General features: G+C 51.2%; 1 protein-coding gene across 1 annotated transcript; it reads right to left on the bottom strand.

Moving 5' to 3' along the window:
* Positions 1–1,758: 1,758 nt before the first annotated feature.
* NAGA (alpha-N-acetylgalactosaminidase) lies at positions 1,759–11,559 on the bottom strand. Its single transcript, XM_036931344.2, has 10 exons — positions 11,477–11,559; positions 10,975–11,067; positions 10,031–10,166; positions 9,036–9,207; positions 8,388–8,565; positions 7,950–8,044; positions 7,048–7,209; positions 5,882–6,082; positions 4,650–4,793; positions 1,759–4,180 (listed from the first exon to the last, which is right to left on the bottom strand). Exons 2-10 carry the CDS (start codon positions 10,988–10,990, stop codon positions 4,046–4,048), a joined length of 1,239 nt encoding a protein of 412 aa, XP_036787239.2. The 5' UTR covers positions 10,991–11,067; positions 11,477–11,559; the 3' UTR covers positions 1,759–4,045.
* Positions 11,560–12,199: the final 640 nt, after the last annotated feature.

The following is a 12,199-nucleotide window of genomic DNA, read 5'->3' as shown; positions in this document are numbered from 1 at the left end:
GTGTTAACTATATTCACAATGTGTGTAATGAATCTCTAGAATTCATTTTTCAAAACTGGAGCTCTATAGCCATTGAACAACTCTCCCCACCCCCAAACCCCTGACAACCACCATTCTATTTTCTGTTTCTATGATATTGACTACTTTAGATACCTCACGTAAGTGTAATCACACGTATTTGTCTTTTTGTGACTGGTTCATTTCACTTAGTTCATTCATGTTGTGGCCTGTGTCAGTACTGTACTCCATTTTGTGGTTGAATAACATTTCATTGTTTGATTAACCATATTTTGTTTATCCATCAGTTGGTGAACATTTGCGTTGTTTCCACCTCTCAGCTCTTAAGAACAGTGCTGCTATGAACATCTGTGTACAAGGTTTTTGTGTGGCTATGTTTTCACTTCTTTTGGATATACACCTAGATGTGGAATTGCTAGGTTTATGGTAATTGGTTTCCTCAGCTGAGAAAGTGCCAGACCACTTTCCAAAGTAGCTGTAACACTTTTACATCCCTACCAGCAGCTATGAGGGTTCCAATTTCTCCACATCCTTGGCAACACTTACTTTTACCTGATTTATTTATTCCAGCACTCTTTTCAGTGCAAAGTGAAACCTTATTGTGATTTTTATTTGCATTTCCCTAATGGTTAGTGATGTTGAGCATTAGCCATTTACAAATCTTCCTTGGAAAAATGTCTTTCTAAATCCTTTGCCCATTTTTAAATTGGGTTATCCTTTTATTATTGAGTTGTAAGAGTATATCTTTTAGATATAAGCCCCTTATCAGAATTGCAGATATTTGTAGATCATCTTTTCAGTCTTTTTAATATAGGCAAAGTATATCTACAAATTTCCCTCTGGTTGCTATTTTCACTCTTAAGTGTTGGTATGTTGTGTATTCATTTTCATTCATCTCACAGTATTTCTTTGTGATGAGTCTCTTCTGTATTGCTGCTTTTGAAATTTTCCGTCTTTGGAGAGTTTGATTTTGATGTGTCTGGGTATGGATCTCCATGAGTTAGTCATACTTAGAGTTCATGGAGCTTCTTAAATGTGTAGATTAATTTTTGTCACAAAATATGGGAAGTTTTGAGCCATTATTTCTTTAAATATTCTCTCTGCTCTCTGTCCTTATATATGTTTGTATACTGCATGGTGTCCCATATGTGCCTGAGCCTCTGTTGACTTTTCTTCATTCTTCTTCCTAGTCCTCAGAATATTAATTTTGATGGACTTATCTTCAAGTTTGCTGATTTCTTCTGCCTGGTCATATCTGCTGATGAGGGCCCTCTAGTGAATTTATCTCAGTTATTGTACTTTCCAACTCTTTTTAGTTACTGTCTATAAATCCTGTCTCTTTACTGATATTCCCTATTTGGCGAGACATCATTCTTGTATATTCTTTCCTTTAGTTATTTGGACATGTTTTTCTTTAGCTCTTTGAACATATTTAAAACAGCTGATTCAAGATATGGTACTAGGGTAAGTTAAAAACACTATAAAGCTTGCTGTTCTTTCCAAGATCCTACTGTTTCTTAACTGAATGTTTTCTGGGTTGCTGCAAGCCTTTGGTTAATTTCCAGGGTTGTGAGAAAGTTGATTCTGATAATATGTGGCAGTTTTTTCATTGCTTTTATGGAGGGAGCAAACTTTTGATGGTTCTTACTGGGTTACTTTTGTTGATCCCTGGCTTGGATTCTGATCTGAACAAACTACAAAGAGCTATTTTTTGAGGCAATTGATAAAAACTGAGCAGACTTGTTAGCAGATTATTAAAATTTTTATTCTGATAGGAAAATTGCATTTAGGATATATGTGTAAGATATAGGTATAATATATATCCATCCCATCTGTTACATAGTGGCATTTAGAGTTTGCTTTGCTTTGCTTCCAAATGCTTCAGCTCACATGCAGGAGGAGGAGGTGTGGGAAGAGAGATAGGAAATAATGGCACATGTTGATAGTTGTTGGAACTGGGTGATGGGTACATGGAGGTTCACTTCCAATTTTATTTTTGTGCTTGAAAATTTTCTATAATGTTTTTAAAAAGAGGAAGGAGACCCTTGGGTCCAAACAAGACTGCCTTGAACTGGGAAAAAAAATTGAGTCCCTGACTGACCTTAGGTAGAAGACAGGTAGGGTGTGGGTGGTGAGAGACCGAAAGCTAGAGAGAAAGAATCAATCAGGCACCCCCGTGATAAAGGGACAAGTTATATTGCAAGTAAAGACATGTAACCGTCTCTGGGTCTGGACTGACTGCCAAGTCCAGGCTGATTCCTAGCTGCAGCTCCTGATTCCATGGTCTAAACCACTATACTCAACCCCCTCCCAGGGTAGTGGGAAAGACTTCTTTCCTGGGACTGGCAAAATAAAGTGCTCTGTCCTGAGACCATTCTATTTGACTTGAACAGCGCTATGACCAAGACCCAAAGCTGGAGCTATGTTTGCACAGGGTGATGGGCCTCCAAGGGCGGAGGCCTGGGATGAGGCAAGTCCTGTCCTCCTGAGGGGCCCATAGTCTCAAGACTATCACTGGAAAAAGGGAGGTTTCTCTGATGACTCTGGACTAAGTCAGTGAAGCTCCAGTAATATAAATGGCACCATATTCTTTACACCATATTCTAAATACAAGGACTTCACATCCTGAGGGTGAGTGTGTGAGAGATCCACCCACAAGAGTTTCCACAGGCCAGGCCAGCCAAGGCCCGGGGCACTGGGCGCTCCCATATTCAAGGCCCAAGGGAAACCTACCTAGCCTGCTTTGCTTTACAAACGGGGAGAAGAGTCACCAGGGAAGACAGGTGCCCTGTGGCCTCAGCTGTAGGGAAAGGGTGTGATAAATGGGAGCCAAAGAAAGGCAGTCAAAACCTGCCATTCTTTGACTTCACCCAGGAGGAGAAACAGGAAATATATTTCAAGACACAAAAATCCCCTGGACTTGTCTTTGGACCCATCTGGGGGATGCGAACCTGCTCTGCAGCCTGCGTAGGAGAGGAGTAACTAAAGGAGGAGCTGGTGGGGACAGTTTGGCAAAGACAAGCTGTAGGGCCCCTGAGGGAGGATGGCAGAGCTGACCCCCTGACACACACGCAGCCACAGTCCCAGTGAGTGAAGCTGTCATCACGGGGAGAAGAGCTGAATGGTGCCCAAGACAGTAACACAAAGTTCCTTAGCACATCAGGGCTTTTCACTGTGCAGCAGGGGGGCTGGCGAGTATAGTGGCCAGTGGCCAGTAGACCCTGTAACATCTGAACAGAATGGGGAAGGGGAGCACAAGACAAAGAGGATCTGAGGACATCACTACTCTGCCCCGCTGTGTTCTTACCACCACCACCGTTTTGGGCAGAACAAGAATGGCTCCCTAGTGAGAGGCAAGTCTGGAATGTCTAGGAAATAAATCTGCACGTCACCTTGGAAAACAAAGGGCTAGAAGTTGCCACACATCTTCAATGTGAAGCCAAATTTGAAACCAGGACCCTGTGTACTGCCACACAGAGTCCCTAACTGAAGGTGCCTGTGACCCCAGGTCCATATTACAACTATCTGACTAAAGAACAGCTTTATTGGTAACCTGAGGGAACAAAGGTTACTTCTAGGAGGTGTCAGCCAGCAAGGCCTTCTCCAGGCAGGAAAGACAATCACACAATTCATGACAAAGAGGTCATTCCGAATTATAAGAATTAAACAAATCCCGATTTCTGAGTCAACAAAAGAGATAAGAGACTGGTGTCTTGACAGGTATCAGCGTTCTTGCCTGTGGGGCCTCAGGAGGCTCGTGGGGTTCTTCGGTTAATATCTGTGGGGCCATGCAGATGAGGTAGAAGCCAGAAAGGCCACAGGAAATGGCCCCAAGACAAGTTTCCAAGAGGGTTCACGTTTGAGCAGGGCATGGAACCAGGCCCTGAGATTGCACTTTGGGTCTGATGGGGTCAAGTAGCTGAGCAGCCTGGGTAGCAGAGAACCCCCCCTACTGGCCCTCAGCCCATGGGAACTCCATGGGCTGGGCTCAGTGGTGCCAGCAGAGCCTGTCACATGTCCCAGCTCCTCATTGCTGGGGCAGCCCCAGCTTACTGATGGGATACAGGTACCACATCACCACCCCCGAAGGGTTGATGATCACTGTGAAGGTGGTTTTATCTTGGAGGCCACTGATGACATCACCCGTGTAGACGTTCTGGGCCTGCAGGGGAGGAACATCACCAATGCCACTGTAAGAATGGCTGCACTGAGACCCCCTCAGAGCATGTAAAAGCCTGGATTTGGGCTTGTGTTGGCCTTCAGTGTATCCTACAGAAGTGGGAGCCCTGAATCTCTCATCCCTCTACTAGCAAAGCCAACAGATGCCCCCAAGTAGGCAGTGGCAAAAGCCCCAGCCCATAGAGAACCCGAAGGAAATGCCAGCAAGGGCTGACCAGTGAGGGGCAGCACACCACCTCAAAGTACGGGACTCACCAGTGCAGTAGTTCCGTGTGTGTTGCGTGAAAGCAGCAGTGCAGAGAACACCCCCAGCCACCACCCTCAGTGCCTGCAGCTGCCCCACGGGCGCTGGCCAGAGGCCCGGAGGCCCACAGCTTAGGAAGGCCATGTGTGAGAGGACCACCCAGCAACACCCTTCCAGGGAAGCCCGAAGCCCTGAGCAGAGCACTCACCTCATACGTGTTGGAGCTGTGGAGGTGCAGCTTGGCGAGGGAACAGCGGTAGTGATAAGGCAGATCGGTCCTGCGGCTGAAGAAGACTATGGCGCAGGCCTCGTTGGCCAGGGGCCGCACGAACACTTCAATGTGAGACCTCTCCTGGGCACACGAGATGGCTACTGGCTTGGGTCCCTGCTCAGGCAGGCCCTGAAGTCCCATTCCCAGCCCTCCCTTGAGGTATAGGTCCCCCGAGACCGTAATTCCTTGTCAGGCAGAAGCCTGGGGGCATCCCACAGCCCTCCAGCACCCTTACTAAACTCCACTTCCCTTCCTTCCTTCCCTGACTCAGCTCATGCTCCCCAACACTTACTCTGTGCCAGGCCCCATGTTAGGACACAGACAAATGCTTCATGAGGTCCTGCCTCAGAGAGCTGACAGGGTCACAGGAGGGGCACACGTGGAAGCTGCTGGAACTGGAGAGGGCACCGCCACTGGGAACGATGAACTCTGCCCTAAGTGGCCAGCGGGGTGAGCCCTTATCCTCCATAGCCCCGGGCCTGGCTTCAGCAGCCGCTCCTCTGGCAAAGATGAGTCAGCTCCTCGGGGCACCACTAGTCCTACAGGTGTTTTCTATAGTTGTACAGCTTTGTTTTTACTCGAGAGGCAAGGATCTGTGCAGAGCACAAGCTTCGAGGCAACACTTGGAGTCAAGTGCCACTTACCAATTGTGTGACCTTGGGCTAAAGTTACTTAGACTCTTCAAGTCTGTTTACTCATCTGTAAAACGGAGGGAGTATTTACCTTCTGAGAAAATTTAGCTAGAATGCCTGGCTCCCAGTAGGTATACATAGCAAATGATAGCACTCGGAAGAGTTGTGATCCTTGTCTTCAACAACTCCTCGACTCTGGAGGGAAGCCCTAGTTCTCTGCTGGACATCACAGACGTGTGCAGAAGTCCTGTACTTCGCAGCCGAGGGGCCTCACCTTTCCCATGTACACTTGTGTGGTGATGTCTCCTTTACCCAAATCATATGAGCTGTCTTGCTCTGGCCCTGCTCTCACCCGGGCAAGTGGGGGACAGTGAGAGCAGCTCCCAGTAGTCCTTGGCTGAATGCAACAAGGAGGGGCTGCTGAGCAGAGTTCAGACCCAAGCCCAGCCCTCCACCCTCCACCATGACCTTTAGGCTTGCAGCCTTGTTCTAGGGGAAGCCCAGTCCCTCAGCCTCCCGTCCCCTTCCTCTCCACACCTCCTTGAGAACTCTGCGTCCTTGGATGCCTAAGGGATCCTGGTTGATTTTGATCATGAGTGGATTCTGCAGAATGTCCATGTTCTGGGCAGAGATCGTACGCAGGTCAGTGGACATGAAGAGGGGAGCTGCCAGCACTGTCCATAGGGCCATCTGGGCTCGGGCTTGCTCAAAGCTGAGGCCAAAGTTCCCAATTAGCAGCTGGGGGTAGAAGAGAGAAGCAGTCAGCTGTGCCCTCTTCAGGGAGGTGGGTATGGGGACCAAACCTAAACTTGTAGCTGAGGCAAGTCAGAGATGGGAGAGGATGGCCACCGGTGGGGCCTAGTTCCATGAACACCATTCCCTAGCAGTGTGGCCTTGGTATGAGTCAAGTCACTTCCCATCTAAGCCTCAGCCTTCACCAAGAATACGGGGGTGGTAATCAGCCCTGGCTATACCCCAGGTTCTTCAGACAATCCAGTGGGATCCTGCTGCCAAAAAGCATTTATAAACTGGAACATGCAAGTCAAGAAATACAGCCGGGTAGAAGGGGTGGGAAACCAGACCTGGATAGAGTCGCTACTCCTGCCGCTATCCACCCACGTGCCATAAGCACAGAGAACTGGACCAATGGGGATTCAATCCACAGAAGAGACACAAGAGATCATTGCTTACACGTAATTATGTACTTAATGATACCAATTTAAGCATTATATATGTGCCGAACTCTGCCAAACATTTTATAGGGTCATCCATTTAACCCTAAGGTAGCTACTACTATTATTTTTCTCATTTTCCAATTGAAGAACTGAGCCAGAAAAAAATTCAGTTGCTTGCCCAAGATAAGTAGCAGAGCTGGAGCTAGAACTGTCAAGCAGACCGACTGCTGTTTCTGCTGGTGCCTCCCCATTCTGGCCTAGGTATTTGTAACTATTATCGGAATTGCCTGGGAAGATTGTTAACAATGGGCATTCAGACCCTCCCCGAACATTCTGATCCACAAAGTGGGGGTGGGACCCTGGGAACAGAATTGTAAAGAAGTTCCCAGGGCAAGTATAATGTAGCTGGTTCAAGGACACATTTCAGAGACACTAATCTAGAACCTGGCAGAAGGTATTCAGGAAGAAAGCACAGGGCGGTGGGAGCAGGTCCGTCATGGGCAGGGGGCCCCCCCTTGGTACTAGTACCATGTCTGGGTCGTTCCAGTGCCCAGGGCCTGCCACAGGCTGCAGTATGTCCTGGTAGCGCACAAACCAGTCCAGGACGGACAGCACGCTGCTCCAGGAGTCCTGGATGTCATCGTAGTTGCGCCAGAGGTTGCAGATGTCTGCCAGCAGACTGTAGTTCACCTGGATGTGAAGGAAGGCAGACTCCAACACCAGTCATCTGCCATCCAGAGGCCCACCCAGGAGCTGGGGAGCCTCAGCAGGAGACACAGAGGGTGGGGAAGGGAAGAGAACAGGCCTTGAAATTGATCAGGGTGAGGAAGGCCTCAGAGAGAACGGCCCTGTTCTGGGGCTGCCCGGGCCTCCCTTCCATGTGTGCTGGTGCCAGAAGCCTCCCTGCCCTGTCATGCCAGCCGGGGCCAAGGTCAGGGTACGATCCAGGCTGGTGTGCCCACAACCTTCCCGACTGCACACCCACCCTGTGTTCTCTCAGAGTTCCTGCCATCTGTCAGCTTTCCTCCTCAAGTGTGCAAGTCTGATCCCACCCTTCCTAGTGTCCTTGGTGCTGAGGGGCCCCTGGTGAGGTGCCCACAAGGCCTTTCAGAGGCTCTGCTCCACCTGCCTGGCCCCAGCAGCCTTCTGGATCTCCTGGCCCGCTCAGTACAACCCAGGACTCTGACTGCTGGGTGGTGTGTGTTGGCAGATGACACATGGTTCCCATGCAACAGATGCCCATCCCTTCAATCTACCTGACTCCTCTCTCAAGGCTCAGGGCTGGCTCAGGCCCCTCCGGGGTACTTGGGACCCTCTCATAAACCTATCAATCAGCACATGGGCAACTGCCAAGAGCAGCCCGACTGCACAGGAGCCGAGGAGGCCTGGATGTGGGAAGCACTACCAGGCGGGTGCAGGGAATGGCTTACCTTGGGAGGGAGGCCCCCTTCATAGGCTGGCCAACTGCAGGATAAGGCAATGGGGCGGCCTGTGGCATTCAGGGCAGCAGCCATCCTGGGGTACCCTGGAGCAGTCAAACACCCATGTTTTAGGACTGAGGAGGCACAGGAGGAAATCTAGGGCCTCAGCCCAAACCTTCTGCCACCAAATTGAGGAAACTGAGACTCCAAAGAGGCAATGCAGCCCCCTGTATCCACAGTTGCAAACCTTTCCTGGATGGGGCATGGTGCCAACCTTTAGGGAACCTGGGAGCCAAGATCCCTCCAACTCCTGGTTGAGGGGAACTGGGAAACACTTCCCCCTAGGGGCCACACAGACAGACAAGCTCAGCCAGGTGGGCACCTGTGGGCCTTTCCACGGGCACCCCTCTGTCTACCTGATGGCTCCTGGTTAGATATAGGACCCACCCTTGGCCCGTTCCTCGGAGGTTGAGAAGCAGCCATCCAACTTCAGCATGTCCACCTTCCAGTCGGCGAAGGTTTGAGCATCCTGGACCACCTTGTCCAGTGTGATACCTGGGTAACCCATGCAGGTGAAGTTGCCCATGTCCTCATAGATGCCCAGCTTCAGGCCCAGGGAGTGAGCCTATTGGGGGGTTGAGGACACAGTGGGGTCAGTTAACACCCTCAGGGAGAAGCCTCACAGGGACATCTGACCAGGCCCCATTAAAACCTTCAATGGCTCCCCACTGCCCACAGGAAAGGGTCTCACCCTGCTGGCCTGGCCTCTGCCAACTATGTTCCTTCCCCTCCTTCCAACAAAACACCTCCCATGCTGTTTCTGACCTCTAGGCCTTTGCCTCTGCTATCTCCTCTGTTTTGATGTCATCTCTCTCTTGTATCAGTTCAAGAACTGCCTCTTCTGGACAAACTTCCTGAACTCCCAGGCTGGATAATATGCCCTTTCTGGCTCTCACCCACCACAATGGGCCAAACTAGCTGTTCACTTATCTGTCCCCCACTAGACTGTGAGTTCTCAAGCAGGGATTGTGGAAATGAGCCCTATGCAGGGTGGGGTGGCCATTGGCCAAAGGGCAGGGTTGATGTGCGGCTCACGTAGTCAGCTAGGAAGGCAATGCCATGAGGGAAGCGCTTGGGATCAGGCACCAGGTGGCCCGTGGCATCACGCCCACCAATCCAGCAGTCATCGATGTTAAGATATATGTAGCCCAGGTCCCTCCATCCATCCTGTGCCAGCCGGTCAGCCATCTCCAAGAAGAGCCGCTCACTGGCAAGGGACAGAGAATGGGGCAGCTCAGTGGGTATGAAGGGGGCCCTAACTCCCACCCTGTTCCTCAGAGCTTTTCAGATTTCTTGGCTGCTTTGCATGTGAATCCAAACTATGAGAACCCTGGCCTTGCTGTCAGCTGAACTTAACCAGGTAACAAATATAATAATACCAGGGATCGTGTCACAAGCCATAAGCAGCATAGAGTGAAGGAATGACCTGGCCTCCAAAACAAAGGGGCAGGTCTGGGCCAGGGAAAATGTGTAGGTCTAGCTTGGCCTTACCAGTTAGCTGCAAGGCTTAGAACCCAGGGCTCTACCACAGACCTCCGAGAAACCTCGGAAGGGACTAGGGGTCAGCCAGGTTGGACCTGCACCTAGCCAGCTCACCTGGGTGAGCTCTTTCTCTCAGGCCTCAGTTTCATTATCTGTAAGATGGAGTTACTGTACCAACTTTACAGGGCTGTTCTTAGCACATGTTGATAAGATACGGTCTCTGCACTTTCAGGGAAAAGGGGATGGCAAGTCTAGCTTGGCCTTATCAGTTAGCTCAGGTTCGATAACCTCCAGTTTTGATTATAAATTATCTCAAGAGCTGTGTCCATCACAAGGTCCTTGCCCTACAGGCCTTATACTCCCAGAGAGTAATACTCCAAAGCAGGTAATGAGGCTGTCAGATGGCTCAAAAGTTACCTCTGGCTGCCTTCTGTCTGGGATGGGAAGGGGCATCTGACTCTGTCTTCTTTTCTAGTTGACCCTCCACTCCTTACTACACTCAGCAGAGCCCTGGGCAAGGTCTGTCAGGCGGCTCAGACCTTACTCACCTGATGCAGTTCTTTGGGTCCTCATCACAGTCAGTGTTGCAGCGGAAGCGTTCCCAGGCCAGCCAGCCCATGGGAGGCTTTCGCAGGAGCCCATTCTCCAGCACTAGCACCTGGCTCACCAAAGCCAGCAAGAGCACTGTAGGGGGGTTAGAGGGATGACTTTGAGTGGCTCGCATAACCCCAGCTCTCACTGCACCCCATCCGTATGCTGTTCAGTCCTACAGAGGTTGCCAGCCTGCACATTAGGGGAACTGGGCTCGGGCTTAACGTGGAATTGGCTCTTCCTGCAACTGCTGTCTCATGCAGTGCAGCGAGTGGGCAGATGGTGCCTGGGACAGGGCACTGTGTTTGAGGCCTGGGTCCTCACTTGCTATTGTCACTGCAGTGCTGGAATCAGCAAAAACTAACACCTGCGGTCATATCCTTTTTCGTCCCCTGACCCCATGACCATTTGCACAGAACTACTTGAGAGTACTCTCCTGCCAAATTCCAGGTCTCTTGAGTCCCAGCCAGGGCTTTACTACAGACTTCCAAGAGGCCTCAGAAGGGTTAAGGGGTCGGCCAGGTTGGACCTGCACCTAAACAGCTCACCTGAGTGAGCTCCTTCCCTCTCGGGCCTGTTGCATTATCTGTAAGATGGAGTCACTGTACCAGCTTTACAGGGCTGCTCTTAGCACATCATGGTGATGGCACATAAGATACGGCCTCTGCACTTTCACAGAGAAGGGGATGGGAAAGGAGGAAGCCCCTTTGGAGAACTGATTCCTAGGTGGGGAGCAGCTCCTCCTTTCTCTGCCCAACTCCAAGGATAAGAGGAACATGTCTCCCCACTTACATCAGGGAAGAAGGCCCAGACACCACAGGGCTGGAACTTCCTCCAGATAGCCCCCACCCCCAACTGGTCACCTACCCTCCCAAAGCCACCCTCCGACCCGTGTATGTACCTGTCTTCAGCAACATTACTCTCTGCTCAGCGTCTCAGCGACTCGACCAGATCTGCTCTCCTTATGCCAGTGTTGTACGTTGGGCTTTGGAAGCTAAGGAACGTTAGAAAAGCACTGGGGTCACTACTGCCTGCCTAGCCCTGCCGCTCTTAACCTTGGTTCGTGGATTGCACACTAGGTCCCCAAGCTCCCACAGCTCCCAGCCCCTACAGCAGCTGTCACTTCCCGGACCCTGGCTTCTTCCTTCAGAAATACTAACGAGGTGTCTTCGGCATTAGACACCCACACCCTCCGCAGTTGGAAACCCCGAGCGCCAAGGGTGGCCTCCGCCCGGCCGGGGCCATTGATCGTCTCGAGGACGCCCATAAAGAACCGAGGCACCAAGCCGTCACCAAGCCAACACAGGTTGTGGACGCCCATGGGGTCTGACTGCCGCCCCCGGGCCCTAAGAACCGCAGGCCCAGCATCCCAGGGCGAGGACCTACTCCGACCCCGAACTCACCTGAGTGAACTCTTTTACCGACCGGGGGAGATCCCTTCTGACGAGCTCAGAACTGCCGCGGGTTTCTGCCTGCGGAGCAGCGGAGTGCGGCAGTCACCTGACTCGTCGTCTACGTTCCATGGGGGGCGGGGCCTGGTGGCGGCCAACCTTCCCCGACAGAACCTATCAGAATCCCCCGAGCAGCGTCGTGTCACGCCCCCAAAGCCCCGCCTCCCTTGACATCTGCCTGCGCGCTCAGGATTCCGGAGGAGCAGGGGTTGGGTTAGGGACCGGAAGACCTGCTAGTGTCTATCGCGATTCCTAACAAGACTAGTCCTTTCACCTCCGAGAGGTTGCTGAACGCGAGGATAGTGCCTGGCACAGCGTAGACGCTCAGTTAGCAGCTGTAGCGCGAATACTTGCTAGGAGCTTAGTTAAGAAAAGGGAGAGAATTCCCTGAATCGTGGCATGTAGCAAGCCGCTCAGAAACGGCAGTTGAAGGTGAACAGGCACTACAAGGAGTATGGGTGAGAGGAAAGCAAACCAGGTGGAGGACACAGCTTTTGCAAAGCCAGAAGACTCTCCCCGCCCCTACCTGACACTCCGGCCACCGGTTTTGCTCGCCCAGGCTTATCCCTTCCGTCTTTCATTTCTCTAATATTTCTTGAGCAAGTGTTAGGTGCCAAATCTTTATCCTCAGCACCTCCACTTGGTTGCCCGTCAGGCTTCTCAAGCATAACTGCC

Source organism: Manis pentadactyla, chromosome 10, assembly GCF_030020395.1.
Source record: "Manis pentadactyla isolate mManPen7 chromosome 10, mManPen7.hap1, whole genome shotgun sequence".
Classification (NCBI taxonomy): Eukaryota; Metazoa; Chordata; class Mammalia; order Pholidota; family Manidae; genus Manis; species Manis pentadactyla.
The sequence above is the reverse complement of the archived record's forward strand: the minus strand, read 5'-3'. Positions and strand labels throughout refer to the sequence as shown.